The sequence below is a fragment of the Euleptes europaea genome, chromosome 6 (assembly GCF_029931775.1).
Source record: "Euleptes europaea isolate rEulEur1 chromosome 6, rEulEur1.hap1, whole genome shotgun sequence".
Taxonomy (NCBI): domain Eukaryota; kingdom Metazoa; phylum Chordata; class Lepidosauria; order Squamata; family Sphaerodactylidae; genus Euleptes; species Euleptes europaea.
The window spans coordinates 99,942,104-99,963,062 of record NC_079317.1 but is presented as its reverse complement, the minus strand read 5'-3'; the positions used below and the strand labels follow the sequence as shown (position 1 = coordinate 99,963,062).

The window sequence follows — 20,959 nt, the reverse complement described above, 5'->3', positions numbered from 1 at the left end:
GAGGTAGGTGGGGCTGAGAAAGCTCTAAGAGAGCTGTGGCTAGCCCAAGGTCACCCAGCTGGCTTTATGTGTAGGGGTAGGGAAACCAACCCGGTTCACCAGATTAGTGTCTGCAGCTCATGTGTAGGAGTGGGGAATCAAACCCGGTTCTCCAGATCAGAGTCCACCGCTCCAAACCACCTCTCTTAACCACTACACCACACTGGCATTACTACTGACAGTGCTGCCTCTGGTACATAACGTACTGGTTTTGTAGTCAGTTGTCCTACTGGCCACTATGCTCGGTTCTTTATTTGGGACAGATGCATCTCCTTGTGCCCAGGATCGGATTGGGGGAGCCATGTTTTTCAGCTCTGAGAAGCTGGATCTGCACAGTGCTGATTGACTGGTCTTGTGTCAGTCATAAAGCTGTTCTCCTGCACCTTGTCAGAAGACATTTCAAAGTTTGAGCATTAAAAAAAAAACCCAAGTATGGTAACATTGAAACTAAAACTAGAAATAAAGCAAACTGCTCACTTGAAACATGTGTGAAGGGCCAACTGTCAGTTTTGGGACTGGAGCAAGAACTGAACAATGGTACAGGAGTGAGGGTGCAGAAAAACAAGGGTTACCCCCAGGAAAACACTGACACCCACTCCTACCTCTGTGCACATCTATACTCAGCCTTCATCCCTAATCACCCTAAAGACTACCTTGTGAATACCTGCTGAGGTTCTAAGGTGGCACTGAGATTTTGTGGTCTTACCATTTCTATGCAGGTGTCATTGCTCAAGAGGTCAAGGAAATTCTCCCAGAAGCAGTGAAAGATACAGGGGACATAGTCTTTGCTAGTGGGAAGACTATTGAGAACTTCCTAGTGGTAAATAAGGTAAGTAAGAAGAACCCTCTGAACGAGTAATCAGAAAGAGATATGAAAAGGAATGATGGGGATATCAGAGACCTTGGTTATGCTTTTCTGAGTTGTAAATGGATGTTTGTAACCTAACATAAAAATCCCATACCTGAAACTTGGAAACTGTTGTTCTCAATGTTTCGTCAGGCACTGTTTTGTAGATTTTCATTTAATCCCATTGCTTGAGATTATTGCAGTGGTTGTGGGCACAGGCTTGATAACGGAAGAGCTCTGATATTAGTTACTTGCATGTTATATAGAAGGGGTTAAACTAAGCTGTAACTCAAAAACAGATTCAGAATGGGTTGTTTGTTTTTATAGCAAGATAGAACTTAAGCTGAACTTAAAATTTCTCCATCTTTTTGCGCTTGCACTGGAACCAACTCCCTAGACAAAACATAGTAACTGGTTCAAAATAAGTGGTTCAATAATCAGGTCCTCAAGTGATTCTGCTGAAGGTAGTAAGAAGGAGCCTCCATTTCATCCTGGAAAAGGCAGATAAGGAAGTCTGTATTTCCCAAGAAGCCACTTGAGAAACAGCAGAGAAGGAACAAGAGAAAGAATGGTAGTGCATCCTGAATTAACGCTACTGAAGTTGAATGATAAACAGGTCTCTGGAGTGTCATGTTTTAAAAATATGAACATGGGGGAGAATCACTTGAGGTTGAGCTCCCTTCTCTGAGTATGTGCTTGTGCCTTGTCCCTTTTATATTTGGTCTTGAGACCAATTCCTAGGTTGTTTTTGTGGTGTGGTAGTCAAAGGATTTGCACCATGATGTTGCTGTATCACATTTACTTGATAAGTAGTTTTGAAGAAATGTGCCTGTGTGGGGAAATCAATTTGCTGCACTGAAGAAATGTAAGCAGTTTCTGTGAATGGTAACTTTTCTTCATGGCCTGTTATCCAAAAACCACACCAACATCAAATGAAAATGAAAAAGGTGAGGTACACTGTATGAGTACTTGAACATGCCAAAAGAGAACAGAGAGAGAACGTTTATTTTGTCCCTGACAGGAGCGCATTTTCATGGAAAACGTAGGAGCTGTGAAGGAGCTTTGCAAACTGACCGACAACCTGGAGACGCGAATTGATGAGCTGGAGAGGTGGAGTCATAAACTCGCCAAGCTTAAACGACTGGACAGCATGAAATCAACTGTGAGCTCTGGTGCATTCAGGTACAGAGAGTTTTCAGACAAGCAGCTTCATTTTACTCTTGTCCCTCCCAAGAGTCAAGCGATTATGGGCTGCTGGGATAATTAAACCTCAGTCATGACTAGAAAAGCAAGCAGAGCCTTGGACAGATGTTTATCTGGGATGGAGATCTTGGCCATTTATGCATGGCTGTTTCCTTGCGGTCACCCCACCGACTACTTCGCCTTTAGCAGAAGCTAAAGTTTGGCTATTGCACGATCCTGTCTCCGTGTGGTGATGAGGAAAGAGTGTCAGACTAGGATCTGGGAGGCCAAGGTTCAAATGCCACAGAGGTTCCCTGGGTGGTTTTGGGCCAGTCACACACTCTTAGCCTGAGCCTACTTGTGACAGGCAACCTCGAAGCACTGGAGCCCTTAGCAAGCTGGGCAAAGGCCTCGGCTCCATTGCTCTCATTGCCCCCAAGGACAGGCCAGACTTACCAGTCAGTTCTGCAACAGCCGTTTATTCTGGTCTTTGTACAAGTAGGACAAGGAAGTGGTTGACAGCACTCTTTCAGCCTCCTAGCTTGCACATTCCTCTTTCTACTCCATCTTCTCTCCCCCCCCCCATCTTTCCTGCTGCTTTTAAGGTTTCCCTTAACAAACACCTAGGTTTGGGTAACCTGCTGCCCCCACCTGCTCCCAGCCGGTGCTAGTAGTTGCTGGCTCAGCAGGGTTGTTAGCCCACACAGTCTCCACCGGAGCATGCCCTGCTTTCCAAGAGCAGGCTTCGCAGAGCTGCTTGCCCACCCTTTCGCTTCCAGCAGCAACTCTGGGCTTGGCTTGGCTTGTGCACCTTCCAGCCCCAGGTCAGTGGGTTCCCTCCTCAGTCTGCCCCGTAACACTGCCTCTCAAGATAGTTGTTGTGAAAGAATGCAGGAGTGCAGAATTGTGTTGCACCCACTGGGGAGAAAAGCAGGGGGTCAATAAATAAATACATCAAAGCCACCTCTGTCTGCTTTTTGAAGACCTAATACAAATATATTATCCTGGGATAACCCAGGCTAGCCAGATTTTGGAAGCTAAGCAGAGTCAGCTCTGGTTAGTACTTTAATGGGAGACCACCAAGGAATACAACGGTCAGTACACAGAGGCAGGCAATGGCAAACCACCTCTGTTAGTCTCTTGCCTTGAAAGCCCTACAGGTTTGCCGTAAGTCGGCTGTGACTTGACGGCAATACACACAACACACATTTGTGGTAGAATTATATACATTTTTGTAAGCAAACCCCCTTTTCCCAAACATTAAAGCCTGAGTCCACTAATCTGGTAGGAGGCAGTGGTAATGTACCGGGCATAGGTGTTAGCAGAGTAAGTAACGCAGGAAAGGTGCACAACCAGATTAAAGGGTAGAAAAAGCTTTATTAAGGAACTAACGTACTTGGCGGTAAAGAGGAGAGACAGGGTCCCAGCTGCATCACTAGCTGAGAGAGGGAGAGACTAAGGGCGAAAACGCATGGTTGCTTTATCCTGCTTTAATCCTTGTTTTAGCCAGGATCGATTGCACATTAGGCAAAATGCATGCATTCGATCCTGGCTGAATCCTGGCTGAAACAGGGATTAAAGGAGGATAAAGCGACCATGCGTTTTCGCGTTTTCGATCCTGGCTGAATCCTGGCTGAAACAGGGATTAAAGGAGGATAAAGCGACCATGCGTTTTCGCCCTTTATCCTCCTTTAATCCCTGTTTCAGCCAGGATTCAGCCAGGATCGAACGCATGCGTTTTGCCTAATGTGCGTTCGATCCTGGCTAAAACAAGGATTAAAGCAGGATAAAGCAACCATGCGTTTTCGCCCTTAAGTGTGGAACTGCTGAGAAGAAGTGGGATATTGCCCTAAGAGTAGAAATCTGGAGACAGACAAGGGATGACACTTAATAGGAGAGAAGGTGCTGGCCTCACTATCCTATATAATTGTCTTCTTGCTGTCCCCTGCAGGGTCTTCTTCTCTGTACACCAAACATTGCCTATTCCAACAATATGAAGGTTAGGGATGGGACAGTGAGAGGCAGAACTGAAGCAAAATTAAATATGAGAAATCCTTTGTTTGGGATTGTTCCTGGCCGGGGGCTAGTTGTTAAGACCCTTCGCAGGAAAAGTGTTCAACCAGAAGCTACAGGGTTTCAATCATTCTTTATTTTGAGATCTGCATACACCCAAAACAGTTCAGGGTTACTCACAACCTGAATAGAAGATATCTGCAGTCCTTTTCTAGATGAGAGTCCAGTTTGTAGCTATCCGTGAAAAGATAATAGATCCACACATCTTTCTTTTCCTCTGGTCTCACTAACAATGAAATATATCAAGCGACTAATTCAGAGACATGTGACTAGTGGGGTTTCTTAAACTACAGTAACTAGCGTGCACTCTTCTTAAAGGGAAAATACTATTTTCCTTGCACATTATTAATACAAAACGTGAACTGCAAACCTACACATACTAGAAAGCTGCTAATTCTGCCTGGGGGCAGCACAGGGATGCACCTTAACTTTTCCTTTTGTTGCAGTCAAGCAGGGAGCCAGTTCAGCCGTGCAGGAAGCATGCCTCATAAAAAGAGGCCCCCCAAAATGGCCAGCAAGGTAAGAGGTCTTTGTAAGGTGGAAACCAGTTGCCACGCTTGCTCGTGTGCATAAGGCACAGGAAGTGACTGGAGTTGCAGCTGCTGATTCTGAATGTTGGGTTTTAGATTGTGGTGGTAATGATGATGATGAGTGCTGACAAAAGAGAGATTTTTATCTGGTATTCCTCAGGTGAAAATCTGTTGTTGGAGTTGGGTGGGTGTTGGCATCATGCTAGCGGTATATTTGAGGCTCATGGTCTACAGAGAAACATTTTTCATACCTGACGTTTTCCTTGATCTGCAGTACTTCCCAGAGACTGACTCTTGCGCTCCTGTTCCATCCAACAGTTTTCTCTTCCAGTCATTAGTTTTCTGCTGCTTCTTTCTGATGTCCCAATTCTGTACCCTTCTCCTAGGCCAGCTCCTACAATCCCTTAACCAACTCAGAGCCAAATATAGACACGATACAGGAGATCCATGATCAGACCTCCCAATGTCTGTGTCCCCTGCCCTCTTCTGTTTTACTTCACAGCCTCTGCTAATTAGATAGGGAAATTATGCTTGGCAGGAAATAATGCTGCTTCCCTGATCTAAATTCCTACCCACCCCAAAGCTGCTGTTAGTTCTGTTGAGGGGGGAAATACATGTACTGATCACTTATTTCCATTGTCGTGTCTGTTTTGGCCTTCACTGTCCTTTTAATAGCCCTTCAATGACCATTAGTAGCCCTATTAATTGTGATAGCAATGCTTTTCTAGTGAAGCTGCTGTTTTTTTCCTATAGAGAGCAGGCTAAAATTACCATTGTCTGGGAAGACAGAGGTCACTGCAGCTTGCTATACTTAAGGATAAATAGTTAAGGATAAATCAAATAAATGTGTCTGATGTTGTTCTTCTCTCCCTCCCCTACAGTCCCCTTCTGTTGTCACAGACCAGGCTTGTATCAGCCAGCGTTTCCTACAAGGCACCATCATTGCCCTAGTGATCATCATGGCATTCAGGTGAGAGTCTGTATGTTTGGTGTATTCTATTCTCACACTCGAGAGGACCAGCATGGCGTAGTGGTTAAGAGTGGCGGACTCTAATCTGGAGAACCAAGTTCGATTCCCCACTTCTCCACATGAAGCTTGCTGGGTGACCTTGGGCCAGTCACAGTTACCTCAGAACTCTCTCAGCCCATGCAGAGGCAGGCAATGGCAAACCACCTTTGAACATCTCTTGTCTTGAAAACCCTACAGGATTGCCATAAGTCATCTGAGACTTGATGGCCCTTTCCTCCACCACCATTCTCACACTCAGGAGATGAGTGCTGACCTTGTGGATCACAGAACAGAGAAGGGGCAAACAGTCCTATCCATTTAGAGCAGAGTATGCATTCTAAAATCAAGTTGAAACTAGTGCTGCCTGCTAACAACCCCATGTTCTTGCTCCCTGGCAGTGCTCCTAGATCAAGAGGAAGAGACAGTGGACAGCATGGCCTCTTACATTTAAGTGACATGTATTAAAATGTACATACAGGGGCTAAGATAGATGAGATGCTTGGAGATCTGTGATCAGATTTTCTGTTTGGTTCTATTAAAAAAAAATTTCAGCTTAAGGCCACCACAATTATGTGTCGCAGTTGGACTGAAGGTCTGACTTCAAAAGATGTGTGAAGTGAGTTGGGTCAGGGATACCCTGACCTGACTCACGCCACATCTCATGAAGTTGGGCCTGAGAATCTTGTGATATTTGAGCATTGTCTAATCCTTTCCCATACACTGTATCTCGTTCTAAACCATTCTTTGCAGGATAAAACATACAGACACCCCACAACTACCTGTATCTTTTCCCCAGGAAGGCAGGGAAAGGAGGATTTAAATATCTCTATTCCCTAGTGCTGCTTTCCTGATTTAGGTCATCCACCCCACCTCCATGGCCTCTTTGAACTTTAAAAAGAAAAAAAAAGTTGGAGATCCATTCAGAACTTTTGCAGCATCTTATCTACTTTGACCCTCATTTCCATGAAGATGTCAGGTCAAATTCAAATACCTTTATTGACATAATACAATTCACAAAATATAGAAGGATAAAAATTTAAATAGAATTTATATCAGGTCATGCCAGGCTGTTTCTGATTGGTGCAGTTGCATTGACTGCAATATTCTTTCTCTGCAGCTGTTATCCCTAAATTGATAATGGCAATTTTCAGGGGCCTGATTGGGCCTACCTCATTCATAGTGTCTTTAATTGTACTGTTTGTAGAGAACTTCCTTTCTTTCTGAAATGCTGAAGATGTACACTTCTGGATGCTTAATTCCCCCCCCCCTCTTTCCCAGTGTGGTATCCATGTCTACTCTCTATGTGCTAAGCTACCGCAATGAGGAAGACCTGGTGGACATTGACGGGTAAGTAGCCTCTTCTCCTTTGGTCACATACTAACGGCAGTGATGTGGCTTCCTTTGGTTCCTTGGTAGGAAATCTGCAATCTTAAGAGACCCTCCTACAGATGTGTCCACATATGTAACGTGTTCAAATCATCATTCACTGATTTCCAAAAAGCTGGATTCATTCACAGTTGCTGATGGCTGGAATCTCTAAGAATAATGTTCTAAGCATCCTTATTTTATGTACGGCCATGCTTACAAGTTTGAGACATTTTGCACCAATATTGGAATATTCATTACTAAATAACTGATAAAACTCTGTCTTCCCCTTTCTCTTCCTTTGTTTTCCTTCTGTTACATCTGTTTCTTTTTCTCAATCTTCTCACTGTTCTTCCTGTCTTCTTTACTCATCCCAATTTTCCTCTTTATGGTTTCTCTTGTCTCTGTTTTCCATTCACCCCTCCCTCCCTCTTCCTTCTGTCTTGTAGTTCTTTTGCTGTGCCTGCCACTTGTTTCCTGGCTTTTTTCCGGCAAAGGGGTCCTGGCATCCCAGTTGCTCTCTGTCCACGGTATGATGCTTCTTTTTCTGTACTGTTTGGTATATTGCATCCTTTCTGACATGTTTTTTAGTGTCCTCATGCCATCTTCTCCTGTCTATATTTTAATATCTCTTCTCCTAAGCAAAGAGGAAAAGCAAAGTATGAAGATTTAAAATAAAGGCTTAAATGGACATCCTGGAACCAAACCAGGGCATATAATCTGATCTGAGAGGAGACAATTGGATGGCATACTACCTACAGTGGAGATTAGGAGACTTTACAGCCCAATTATAGCTATGCTTCATCAGAAATAAAACGCAATAATTTCAGTGGAATTTGCTTCCCAGTAAATAGGCTTAGGATTTGCTATCTGTCTGAAAACAGGATGTTTTCATGGCTTTCAGCAACATTCACCATGTGAACCCTTCATCAGTAGTAGCCAGTGCTCCAGGAAACCAAGCCTCCTCAGGTTTTTGGAGCTCCTTCCTTTCTGCACTACAACAACAGTCTGTGGATTGGGGAAGAGTGATTTGCAGTGGTAGCCATGGGTATAACAGCTGTGGGAATTCTCTCTTCCAACAGTGTAGCAGTCCTTAGGTTGCAGGAACAGGATTTCTAGTAGCCTCCGGGTATGTATCTGCTTGCACAACGCAGTCTCAGGAGTCAACATTTTGAAATGTCATGCCCAGATTTTTCTTGCATTTTTAGATCCAATCAGAATATTGATAAGAATCAGCTTCTGTATTCTACTGCACCCTCATCAGATGCACCTGGTGATAGTCCCCCTCCACAACCTGGTAGGTATGATTTGCTGCTGTCATTGAGAAGTTGTATCTAAGTGCACAGCCCCTATGTCAGCCATCCTAATCCAATGAGTTCTTCTGCTGGTGTATGGGAGGGAGAGGGTGTCATTGCTTGTGAGGAGGGTATGTAATTTTGTCCTTTGCCTCTTCACACTAGAACAAGCATTCCTCATCATGGGCAACTTCTGCTCACTATGAGCAGGCAAAAAGCTAATTTCACACATACCTTCTTCCATAGGCAGATGCTGCTTTGGTTCTCAGCTTGTCAATTTACCTAACCCCAATGCTTTTTATCTTACAGCCACAACGCATGGTCCAGAGTCTCTCAATGACTTGTCTGCCCATAGCATAGCAGTGTGTTTCAACCCTCCTTGCTTCTCCATGTGCTGTTCTGTTCCCAACAATGTGTCTTCTGCTGCAGCTTCAGAGACTACTACTGCTACCACCACCAATCGAACTGGTAAAGGACCATTGGGTTCTGTCACTCTTTGTGTATCTCACAACATCTTCCAGAACCAACATGTGTCTGCTACTTTTGTTTTCTCTTGTGACCTCCAGAATTGTGAAATGTGTAGCTCAGGAGTGTCATTTGTTGCGATGGCCAGATATGACATAAATATCACTTTGTTAGGCCAGGCCTCGCCAGCCCAGATTTAGAGTGGGTGTGGCTGCCTTGGCTAGTGAGCCCACCACGGGGTTGCCAGCCCAGATTGGGAGGGGGTGGCTGCCTTGTGAGCCAGATAAGAGCTCTCAAAGGGCCAGATTCTGCCCGTGGGCCGTATGTTTGACATCCCTGGTCTAGCTAGCCAGATTTTTTTAGAGCTTCTCACATTTCTCCCCAGAGGGACCCTGGTTAGGCAAAGCATGGAAGCAGAACAGCACAGTCTTTTCCAATACTTTTAAAAAGTATTGGAAAGTATTTCAAATTTTAACATTAGAAATTTGCTGTGTGTGTGCGCGGATGTGAGACAGTCTCAGAGCAAGCCATCTAAACTTACAAAACAAGCACTTTACCCAAGTGTATATACTTTTTTGATGCAAGAATAGTAGCCACATTAGTCTGGCATAACAAAAAGACAGAGAAACCCATGGCCTCTTAAAGGCTGATAACTTGATTTTAGCATAAGCTCACATACGGTAGACAAAAGTCTACTGCATCATATACGTGAAGTGTACAGAAAGGCCCATGAAGATCAACTATCTAGCTAGTATATTTTACTCCACACACACACACCAACAACTTTATAGTTAGCCTTTCTTGCTGAGACCCAAAAGGGATGTGCATGCTTGTGGTTTTCTCATCTTCTCAGTTTCTTGTTTGTTTTCCCCCTTACAGACCATAGCCTTGTGTCACTGCTGCCGGTGACCAACATCAAAGCCAAATCTAGAGTCACAGGCAAGGCAACTTCCCACACAAAGTGGCCAAAGATGTCTGAGAGATCACGGGGCTTTGGTGGCCCCAATGCCAGCCCATCGTCCCCCTTCACCCATGTTCAGAGCAAGTCCAAATACATCTCCAACCTCCCTCTCACACACAACAGCTTCCCACCAGGGCAGGCACGGCAGCAACGTAGCATCAGCCAACAAGGCCCTGAGGAGTCCAGAATGGGAAGCCCCAACCAGGATGGTAAGTGTTCCCTCTTTCCCTGCCCTTTCATATTTAGATCTTTATCCAACAATGTATTTGCTAATGGGCTTGCTGACGCTCTTCCTCCCCAATGTTGCAACTATGGTACTTCTTCTTGAAACCAAACCTCTAAACCTCAGCAGAACTCCCTAAATCACGCCCATTATTCCTCCATGTGATGGTGTTCACAGAAATCTGAAGTGAGATCTTGTTCGGGAACAAAAATAATACTGCACAAGCATGCCCTTGGACTCATTTAAAGCCCTGGGGACGATGCCACGCACACACTCCCAAATAAGGAGCTGTTGAAAAACAATCAGATTGAGGTCGTCTCCTGTAGCCTTAAATTGTCTGATCGCCTTCCGGTTGTGTGGGAAAAAGCATAGGTTACATCATCCATGCTCATTCATGTTAAAAAAAAATTGTTGATGCCCATTCATTCTTCTCTTGGCTAAAGGACAACCTCACAAGAATATGTATAAGTGATCCCAGTGTAAGCAACAAAGCTTGGTAGGAAGGAACTGACTTAAAATACATTGCAGCCTTTCCTGCTGTACTCAGAATGCCTGGGGTTTTTGCTGTATCTCCTGAGAGTGTTTTTTCCCCCCATCCATAGGAGTGGCTCTTGTATTGCAGTCCATTTCACTGCTGGGGAGTAATGTGGCCGTCACACCCCAGACCTGTGTTGCTGGTGATGAATGCAGGTGAGCATGAGAAGTAGTGTGGTGCCCTTCCATCGGCTTTGTTTACTGTTTCTTGAAGACTGGAATCCTTTAGAAATACATATAGTAATCTTGGTAGTGTAAAGATACCTGCTGGGGAATTTTTCCAGGAGGGCCGTCATCAGTCATATCATGACAACTTTGTATACATCATTTTTATGACAGGTGACAAAATCTTCATTGGGTGCAGGTGCAAGTGACCCATGGCCAGAGTTCAGACTGGAACAAATGGCCTGCGAGGTAGAGACTGGAGGGGGGGGATTGCAGCTCAGTGTTGGACTGCCTGCTTTGCATGCAGGAGATCCCCAGTTCAGTCCCTAGCATTTCCAGTTAATCATTTGCTGGGAAATTCCTCTCTTTGCTGAGATCTTGCTTCCAAACTAGGTAGCATGAGGCTGAATGGAGTTTCTACTTTAAAGCAACTTGATGTGTTCTCCCAGCTCCAGTTGTTCTTAAAGAAAAACATCTTAGGATCTCACTGGATTGAGCCGAAATTATTTCTGCTGATGGCTAGGATCCACTGGAAATTCCCATGGTCAGAAAGGATTTCCATCTGTGCGGCATGACTTTCCCCCCTTCCATGGCAGCCCAAAATGCCACTTCTGGGGGACAGGGTCTCTAGAAGCAGCACAAGGGAGGAGTCAGGTGTCTGCCCTGTGAGGGAGGAATCTGCAGATATCGACCCTCACAACACACACATCTGTGGAAATCCTCAATAGGATTCAAGCCATTATCTTTGATTCCCTACGTTACCTGGGGTGGTGCTATAATTAGGCTTTAAACTCTGCCATAGGCTATTAATTATAGGAGTCAGAATTTCTTCTGCAAACTCTGGACAGTGTCCAAGTCTTCGTTTTTTTCCCCTCAGCATGTGGCTCTTAGATACTGTGTTCTGTTTCTGTATATATAGGATGGGAAACATTACCTACCGCATCCCCATCAGCAAGTTTACTGCCGTGAACACAAACCTTACTTTGGAGATGAAGTGAGTAAGAATTCTTGGGAAAGCGGAGACTGTGGGGGAAATAACAAAGTGCCATTGTTCCATGTCAGAACTGCTCCCCTTGTTGCCATAAGCTGGGAGTTCTCTGTTCCCTTTTCTCTCTCCAGTGCTTCCTCCACTGTGTCTGGCTATCTTTGTGGACTCACCTCCAGCAACCCATGTCAGCACACCACAGAGAACACAGGCAGCTTCACTGAGACAACAGACACCCAGGTAGGGTCACCAACAGCATGGTCCGTGTGTTTAATTCTGTGACTTTGGAGAAATACATGTGTAGCCGTGTGTTTTATTTCATAAGCCTCCTCAGGCAGGCTTCTGGAGGGGCGGCATACACATTTTCTAAATAAATAAAAGGTGGTCAGGAAGGGGACAAGATCAGCAAAAGCTCTGGATAAAAATGCCAAGGTTGGATCCAACCAGCCTTTCTGCTAGTGAAAACAGAACTACTAAAAAAAAAGTGTGCTGGGGTTCATGGAATTTGCGCATACAAAAGCCATGTGGGACAGGGGCTGTAATAAGGAGCAGAGTTGCATCATTAAGCTGGCTAGATCCAACCTACACTCAAAAAGGTAGAGTCTTACATCTAGGCAAGAGAAGAGACTGTGATATGTCACCCACTAAGGATGTTTGTTATGATAGACAAACAACAACTCAGTCTGTCAGTGAACTGATTAGTCTCATATTCAGCAAGATTTTAATTCCTCTGTATCTCCATAATCTCTGTCCTTATATTTGTCTCCCTTTTATTTTTTTCTTTCTTGCCATGGAGGACATCCCTACTGGGAACAGAAGCTGGAATAATGTACTTTGTTGTCTTCTTTCCTCTTAATTCCCTACAAGGGAAAAGGTCAGAAAGTGGATGTATTCATTCAATCTGGTACCAACCAAGGAAACCAGTAGGTGTTAACTGCAGTGGCTTCTGTTTCAGTGCAGGTGTGGTTTCTTCTTCCTCCTTAGGGAACAACATACCGTTGGCCTGTGATGATGATGCCATTCCAGGAATTTACTTACCACTTTCGATTAGCCCGGCCCGTGAGTATAACCATGCATGTTTTTGTCATGCATGTTGGACTCATTTCTCTTCATCTTTCAGAGGATATGGAAGTCATCAGAGCAATTACTGCTTAATTTCTAAGTCAACAGAGCAATTACTACTTAAATCACCCTGCAGTGCCAAGCTTGAATTCTGATTGCTAGCCAGTTGAACTGAGAACTCAGGAGCCAAGTAGTAGTGTATGAGCGTGCAGATAAAAGCATTGAGATGCTGTGATCTTTTAGGACTTTTACTCCATCCTACCTATTGGTGGGTGAATAAAAGAGGATGCATTAATGATAATGTGAGAGATCCCCTCTCTCTGAGTTTACTTCTCCAAATCAAATGTTCAGACGTTGATAAAGAAACAAAAGATTTATTGAAGACATCAGGAGATGAGACAGGCACAGGTAGCGAGTTGCAAGTGAGGGGCTAATCGGGTTTACAGAATATATTGACTCCAGGGCCCTGGGGTTCACACTTATTGTTATGGGAAGTTACAAGCTTGGCATAATACAAAACATCAGACGAGTCCCAGGAAGTCTGGTGAGGCTATCATACTTCCAAGGCCGCAGCGGCCTGAGGGAGTACTGACAGGAAGGACAGCGGGGGGGAAGATACATGGGGCGATCAGGCCTGGCGCCTGAGACCAGAAGGTGTGAACTGCTTTTACGAGTCCACTGATAAGCAAATGATGGAATGCAGAGACATATAGACAGAGACCCTCACATTCTGCCCCCCTTAAGGCCCCCCTCCGGGGTCCTCGAGAGGGCGAGGCTTATCGGGATAAGCGAGGTGGAATTCCCGGACTAAGCGAGGGGCCGCCATGTGGGGCGCGGCCACCCACTCGTCGTGAGCGGGTCCAAGGTTTTTCCAGCGAACAAAGTAAAACAGTTTCCCCTTCTTCCATTTAGAATCTAAAACCTTGGATATTTCCAGATGGGTATCCCCTCCTACCACAGTAGGAATCTCCTGTTCGGGAGGGGGGTGGAACTGGGGAGCAGCCACATACGGTTTGAGGAGACTTATATGAAAGACGGGATGGACTCCCTTGAGAGTCTTAGGGAGTTCCAGTTCCACGGTGACCTCGTTGATCACTCTGGTAATGGGGAAAGGTCCCACATAACGGTCGCTCAGTTTTTTGCAAGGCCGGAGTGAGCGGAGGTTTTTGGTGGACAGATAAACTTGCTCCCCCACCTTTAATTCCCATCCCGGAGACCGGTGTTTGTCCGCCTGTTCCTTGTACTTGCTTTTTGCCTTCTCAAGATTTTTGAGCAGCCACGGCCAGGTAGATTTAACCACCTGAATCCACTCCTGAAGATCAGGGGTGGCTTGGAGCTCTGGCGAGATGGGGGCGGAACCGAAAGGGCCGAATTCCGTCCCGTATATTACTTGGAAGGGACTAAAGCCGGTAGAGGAATGAGGCGCATTGTTGTACGCATATTCGGCGAATGGCAGCAGGTCGACCCAGTCGTCCTGGTGGAAATTCACATAGCAACGCAAATAACATTCTACCACTGCGTTTACTCGTTCCGTTTGACCATCCGTCTGGGGGTGATAGGCGGAGGACAGGCCCTGTTCCTCCACCCCCATGAGTTTTAGAAAGGCTCGCCAGAATTTGGCAACGAACTGGACCCCCCGGTCGGAGAGTACCTTCCTCGGGACCGAACGTAGCCTGAGGACATGGGTGACGAATAATTTAGCCAAGCCCTGGGCTGAAGGAAGACCTGCACATGGAACGAAATGGACCTGCTTGGAAAAAAGGTCCGTGATTACCCAGAGAACCGTTTTCCCTCGGCTAGGAGGTAGGTCGGTGATAAAATCCATGGCTATAACTTCCCAGGGTCGGGAGGGGTTCTCAAGCGGTTTGAGAAGCCCTGGGGGTTTTCCCATCCGTTTCTTGGCTGTGGCGCAAGTGGGGCAGCTGCGCACATACAATTCCACATCAGCTCTCATACCGGGCCACCAGAACTGCCTCCGTACCAGGTGAAGTGTTTTTATGAAACCAAAATGACCTGCCAACCTGGCACCGTGTACAAGTCCCAAGACCTCTTTGCGAAGGGAGGATGGAACATATAGTTTCCCCCCTTGCACCCACCAAGTGTTGGTTCGTTCCAAGCCAGTGGGGAGGAGATGGTGCTCCTCCTCCTGTAAGGAGGCGTCCCGGAGCCGCTGCTGGAAGGCTTCCGGGATGCCTTTGAGCCAAGGGGGGGTTTCAGGTCGTTGGGCTTGGGACCGGGTAGTGACGGCTAGGCTTGGGACCTCCCCCCGCTGCTCGGGAGTGAACAGGGAGTCTACAGGGCGATCGAAATCGTTGCGATACTGGGGAAGCCGTGACAGGGCGTCGGCTAGGGCATTTTCCTTGCCAGGGACGTGTTTGAGAGTGAATCGGAATTTGGCGAAGAATTGGGCCCATCGAATCTGTTTGGCGTTGAGCTTTCTAGCTCCCTTGAGAGCCTCAAGATTCTTGTGATCGGTACACACTTCAAACGGCAGTTCGGCCCCTTCCAGGAAGTGTCTCCATATGGTGAGGGCATGTTTGACCGCTGCCGCCTCCTTCTCCCAAATCGCCCAGTTGATTTCGGACTGGGAAAACTTTTTGGAGAAGTAGGCGCATGGCCTCAATCGCCCCCCTTCATCCCTCTGCAATAGGGCCCCGCCCATGGCCACATCCGAGGCGTCAACCTGCACCACGAAAGGCTTGGTGCAATCTGGATGAGCCAAAACGGGTTCGGATGAAAAAAGCTGTTTTAAACGTTCAAAAGCTTGTTGGCACTGGGGGCCCCACTGCAAACGGGCTGAGGGTAGCGCGGCGCTAACCCCCTTGTCCTTGGTACGTAATAGGGCGGTTAGGGGCAGTGCAACCTGGGCAAAGTTAGGAATGAAGTTCCGGTAAAAGTTGGCAAACCCTAAAAACTGCTGAAGTTGGCGGCGAGTAGTGGGAGGTTCCCATTCTAGTACCGCCTGGACCTTCGCGGGGTCCATTTCTAAACCTTGGTGGGAAATCACGTACCCAAGGAATGTAATGGAAGGTTGGTGGAACTCACATTTGGATACCTTAGCATACAGTTTGTGCTCCCGCAGCCGCTGGAGCACTTCTCGCACTAGGCGCACATGTTCCTCCATAGATTCAGAGTAAATGAGGATGTCATCGAGAAATACCACCACCCCCCGAAACAGCAAATCATGCAAAACCTCATTAATCAATTGCATAAACACACTGGGAGCCCCCGAAAGTCCGAACGGCATGACCAGGTACTCAAACATTCCAAAACAGCTGGAAAAGGCTGTTTTGAACTCGTCCCCCTCTTTAATGCGAATGCGGTGGTATGCTTCCACTAAGTCCAGTTTGGTGAAGATTCGGCCCTCCTTTAATTGTGCTAGAAGGTCGGGAATAAGAGGGAGAGGGTAAGCGTTAGACTGGGTAACGGCATTTAGCCTACGGAAGTCAATACACAGTCTTAAATCTCCTGTCTTTTTCTTCACAAAGAAGGCCGGGGCCGAATAGGGAGCCTTGGAAGGGCGTATGAAACCTCTCGCCAGGTTGGCATCCAGATAGTCCCGTAACACTGCCTTTTCACTAGGGCTCATGGGGTAGACCTTCCCCTTAGACAGTTTGCCTTCCCCCACTATTTCTATGGCACAGTCCGTTTCTCTGTGGGGGGGTAATTCGTCACATTCCCTAACGTCAAAGACATCCGCAAACTGCGAGTATTCGGAGGGCAGTTGAGGTGGAGCGGCGGTTGGGGGGGAAGGTCCTACTACCGCGGCGGCCGAAGTCCGGACAACCCGTTCCTTATCATGTAACCCACAGGGGTTTTCTGGAAACGAGAGCACCCGTTTAACCCAGTCGATGGAAGGGTTGTGTCCCCGCAGCCAGTTCATCCCTAATACCACAGGGGTTACAATAGGGGCAATGGTAAAATACAAGCGTTCCCAATGCTCTCCCACGGACATAATCACGGCTGCAGTTCGGTGGGTCACCGGGCCCCGTTTAAAATCACTCCCGTCCATCTGGGAAAAGCGGAGAGGTCCCGGGAGTCGCTTGCGCCGGACCCCCAGTTTCTTGGCCGTTTCCTCGCTAATCATGGTGCGGGCACACCCCGAGTCAACCAAGGCTGGGAATTCTAAACTGGGACCCCCTTTGGGTAGGGATAGGTGAACACGCACATACACATTGTCCTCTTGGGCGCTTACCATCGGTGGAGCTCCTTGCACAACGACAGGTGCGGTCTGCTGCGGAGCCCCCTCTACAGCAGACCGACGGCGTTTTTTGCCGGCTGTTCCCACTCCTCCTCCTCGCTGGAAGAGGGGGAAGGAGTGGTGGCGGTCGGGGACCCGTCCGAATCAAAAGTGGTATTTGTAATCCGGGACCCCGTTGGGCCGGTAGAAGTGGAGGCCCCATCCTGGGGCCGCGCATGGAGAGCGGAGGGTGCGCCGGCGCGTCGGCCCGGTGGTCCGCTCCTGCGGCGGGGCTGGTCCTCGGCAGTCGCCTTCTGCGGTTCGGTCGGGACTTGGCGTGGGGGGTTGGGACGACCCGCTCGAGAGGGGCATTGCGATGCAAAGTGTCCCTTACCTCCGCAGGTCAGGCAGACCCCAGTCTCAAAGCGCTTGCGGCGTTCCGCGGCTGAGGGAACCCCGCTGCCCCCCGGGCGGAAGTCTCGGCCCCGGTCGCTTCGGGGCCTTGGGTCTCGTCCGATACGTTGTTTGGACAAGGTCAGGAGTTGTTTGCGGTTCTCTATGTCGGCTGCGTGACGAACCCAACCTTCCACGTCTGGGGGGTTCCCTTGCATGAAGGCCCAATGTTGGAGGTCTGGGTTGAGGCCCTCCCTGAAACACTGTACCAAGGTGGCTTCACTCCAGTCCAGAATTCGGCTGGCTAGGGACTGGAACTCACTTGCATACTGCGCCACCGACTTAGTCCCTTGGCGCAGTTGCATCAGGGAGGCCTTGGCCCGCTCACCCAGAGTCGGGTCCTCAAAGCGGTTGCGGAGCGCTACCATAAACTCATCCAGCGTTCGCAGCACTGGCGAGCGAAGTTCATACTGCAACACCATCCAGGCGGCCGCCTCCCCTTGCAGTAAGGAAGCCACGTACTGCACTCGGGACTCCTCGGAAGTGAAGGTGCGGCCCTGTTCTCGCATAAAAATGTCCACTTGGACCATGAAAAAGGTCAATTGGTCCCCTGAACCGTCATACGTGACTTTCAGGTCCCGGCGGGACGGGAGACTAGGAGGCGCGGGAGGGGCTGCCGGTGCTCCGTCCGGAGGATTGCCGGCAGGCGGTTGCACTTTCAGCGCGTCCAGAGCCGCTGCCATCTCACCCATCACCCGCTGCATGGTCTCCATCTGCTCCTGCATGGCCTGGCGATCCTCCTGCCACTGCCTGCGTTCCTCCTCCATCAGGGCCTCCTTGCGCGCTGGGTCCCCTTCAAGTCCCGTGCTGGGAAAGGCCAAACGGCGATCCTTCGCCGCGGTTCTGGAGAGAGACCAACCCTTGGGGGAGTCCAGCCAATTGTTAAAAAGCCCTCGGGGACGTCCGTCCTGGCCTTGGTCAGGGATGGGATCCGTAGGCTTCTTTGGCTTGGCACCCTCCTCTTTGGGTTCCGGTTTCTTCGGTACCACCGGTTCGTCCGGTGCGTCAGGGGTAGTTGGGGTATTTTCCTCATCGCCTGGCATTCTGTCCCAAAAGGTACAGCAGCAGTTCGAGAGGCAAGGACTTGCAACTCAATGTGAGAGATCCCCTCTCTCTGAGTTTACTTCTCCAAATCAAATGTTCAGACGTTGATAAAGAAACAAAAGATTTATTGAAGACATCAGGAGATGAGACAGGCACAGGTAGCGAGTTGCAAGTGAGGGGCTAATCGGGTTTACAGAATATATTGACTCCAGGGCCCTGGGGCACTGGGGTTCACACTTATTGTTATGGGAAGTTACAAGCTTGGCATAATACAAAACATCAGACGAGTCCCAGGAAGTCTGGTGAGGCTATCATACTTCCAAGGCCGCAGCGGCCTGAGGGAGTACTGACAGGAAGGACAGCGGGGGGGAAGATACATGGGGCGATCAGGCCTGGCGCCTGAGACCAGAAGGTGTGAACTGCTTTTACGAGTCCACTGATAAGCAAATGATGGAATGCAGAGACATATAGACAGAGACCCTCACAGATACTTCTAGCCATATTTCAGTGAACATTTGCTTTAGTTCTAATGTGCAGTAGGTAAAAAAGGTAAAGGTCCTCTGTGCAAGCACTGGGTCATTCCTGACCCATGGGGTGACATCACATCCTGACATTTACTAGGCAGACTTTGTTTACGGGGTGGTTTGCCAGTGCCTTCCCCAGTCATCTTCCCTTTACCGCCAGCAAGATGGGTACTCATTTTACCGACCTTGGAAGGATGGAAGGCAGAGTCAACATTGAGCCGGCTACCTGAAACCAACTTCTGCCGGGATCGAACTCAGGTCGTGAGCAGAGCTTGGACTGCAGTACTGCAGCTTACCACTCTGCACCATGGGGCTTCTAAATGTGCAGTAGAGCAAATGCCAAATTAAAATGGATTAATTAAAATTTTGATTCCAGGGAACCAATTGATCCCCAGTACATCTGGTGAATTGAATGTTTTCATCAGATATAGATCATATCTACACCCTCATGAGCATACGTACAGGGCAATTTAACCTCAACAGAACAATGATGTCACCCATGCACACATGTCCTTTGCTTGAAGATAAATCTGAAATTCAGTGAGGAGCCAAACCTGGACATGGTGAATCCCAGAAGGCTTTCTTGCTGAATTTGGGGCCGCTGCCGCAGGTTTCAAATTGGACTACCTCAACCCACCAACTGGGACAGATGTATTCAGCTGTTAGTCATAAAGCCCACTCCAGATATCTAGGGCATATTTTAGTTTAGATAACAGTTTCTGCTTGCTTCTGAATTCTGTCTCCATTTCTGTCTATTTCTCCCACAGAAGCCTTTTAACTGTATACCTCTCAAAACTCTCCAAGTACTTGTTCTAATCTTCCTCTCCTCCTGGGACAGCGTGGCTTAGGTTCTACTTGCAGTGATAGCATATTATTGACTGTAAAGATGAGTCATCCTTCCATGAAAGCTTCGTTTGAATGTTGACTTTTGTTCTCTCGCCACAGGGCCAAGCTAACTGCAGTACTGCTGTGGAGCAGATGGGCTCGCTCTTCACTGACTATTACTTCCAGTTCTACTGGCTCTGTGAGTGAGTCTTGGTTGCACCACTTCCCTTTCCATAGGAGCTGAAAGACCCTTTGGACCAAATGTTCTCTTCTAACGAACCTCAAGCCCTACCCTGGTGCCTCTGAACTGCAGGTCCTTTGGGCTCTGAGATGATTTGGTTCTTTCTAGGGATGGCATAGACATCAGAATGCCATGCAACCTTTGAGGAACACAAAATGTTGCCACTAGCAAAATATGGAAATATCGAGGCATATTTTTTTCCCTTGACATGCCACTTGCATGACTTACAAAGGCCTTTAATGGGACACTGGCATTCCTTCTTTTTTCTCCTTATTACACTGGACTGGTCTGTTCTTGAATCTCCTGGCACACTTCAGAACTCCAAAATGCAGCTTACCTGGGAACTGATTTCAATACCCAGAGAACCAGTGAAGCAGGTATGGATATTTCTAATTGATGCTGGGAGCCCGGTTCTAAAGCCAAAAACACTGGAATTCCTACTGTAAAGGATCTGATGCTAGTCATACACTGGAGTTTCTGGCTTATAGCTAGCTGCTTCTAAATTTATGCTCTGCAGAATTCCTGATTACACTGGAAAACGTGACTGCCCAGTAATTTCAAACAGCAGCAACAACTGGGAAGCGACAGGATTTCTCCCTGGCTCTCTGCTTTGCCATATCTATTACATCCTAGGGAGAACAGACCTGAAGAACCTCACAAAAGCAATTCTGCAAATCTCAAGCAGGCAGCTTGTTTCTACTGTGCCTTCTTCTTCAGGGTTAGAGGAACAGGATTTCCCTCTGGCTTTCTGCTTTGCCATATATATTCCATGCCAGGGAGAATAGACCTGAAGAACCTCACAAAAGCAATTCTGCAAATCTCAAGCAGGCAACTTGCTTCTACTGTGCCTTCTTTTTCAGGGTTAGAGGAAGATACTTCTAAAGAAGCTAGTCCAAATCTACCTGAGGAAAGCAGCCTCTGGGCTTGCCATGGAACTCCATTCTCTCTGATGTCATA

General features: G+C 47.5%; 1 protein-coding gene across 1 annotated transcript in view; it reads left to right on the top strand.

Annotated features, from left to right (window-relative positions):
• The window catches only part of MYRF (myelin regulatory factor), a 131,921-nt gene extending 111,868 nt beyond the window's left edge, over positions 1–20,053 (top strand). The window contains exons 15-27 of the mRNA XM_056851053.1: positions 759–868; positions 1,908–2,068; positions 4,588–4,660; positions 5,553–5,641; positions 6,959–7,027; positions 8,254–8,342; positions 8,650–8,808; positions 9,685–9,975; positions 10,595–10,679; positions 11,608–11,682; positions 11,808–11,913; positions 12,658–12,732; positions 19,882–20,053. Of these exons, the coding sequence (XP_056707031.1) occupies positions 759–868; positions 1,908–2,068; positions 4,588–4,660; positions 5,553–5,641; positions 6,959–7,027; positions 8,254–8,342; positions 8,650–8,808; positions 9,685–9,975; positions 10,595–10,679; positions 11,608–11,682; positions 11,808–11,913; positions 12,658–12,732; positions 19,882–19,968 (1,469 nt within the window). The 3' untranslated portion in view covers positions 19,969–20,053. The remainder of the gene's footprint in view (positions 1–758; positions 869–1,907; positions 2,069–4,587; positions 4,661–5,552; positions 5,642–6,958; positions 7,028–8,253; positions 8,343–8,649; positions 8,809–9,684; positions 9,976–10,594; positions 10,680–11,607; positions 11,683–11,807; positions 11,914–12,657; positions 12,733–19,881) is intronic.
• The last annotated feature ends 906 nt before the right edge of the window (positions 20,054–20,959 follow it).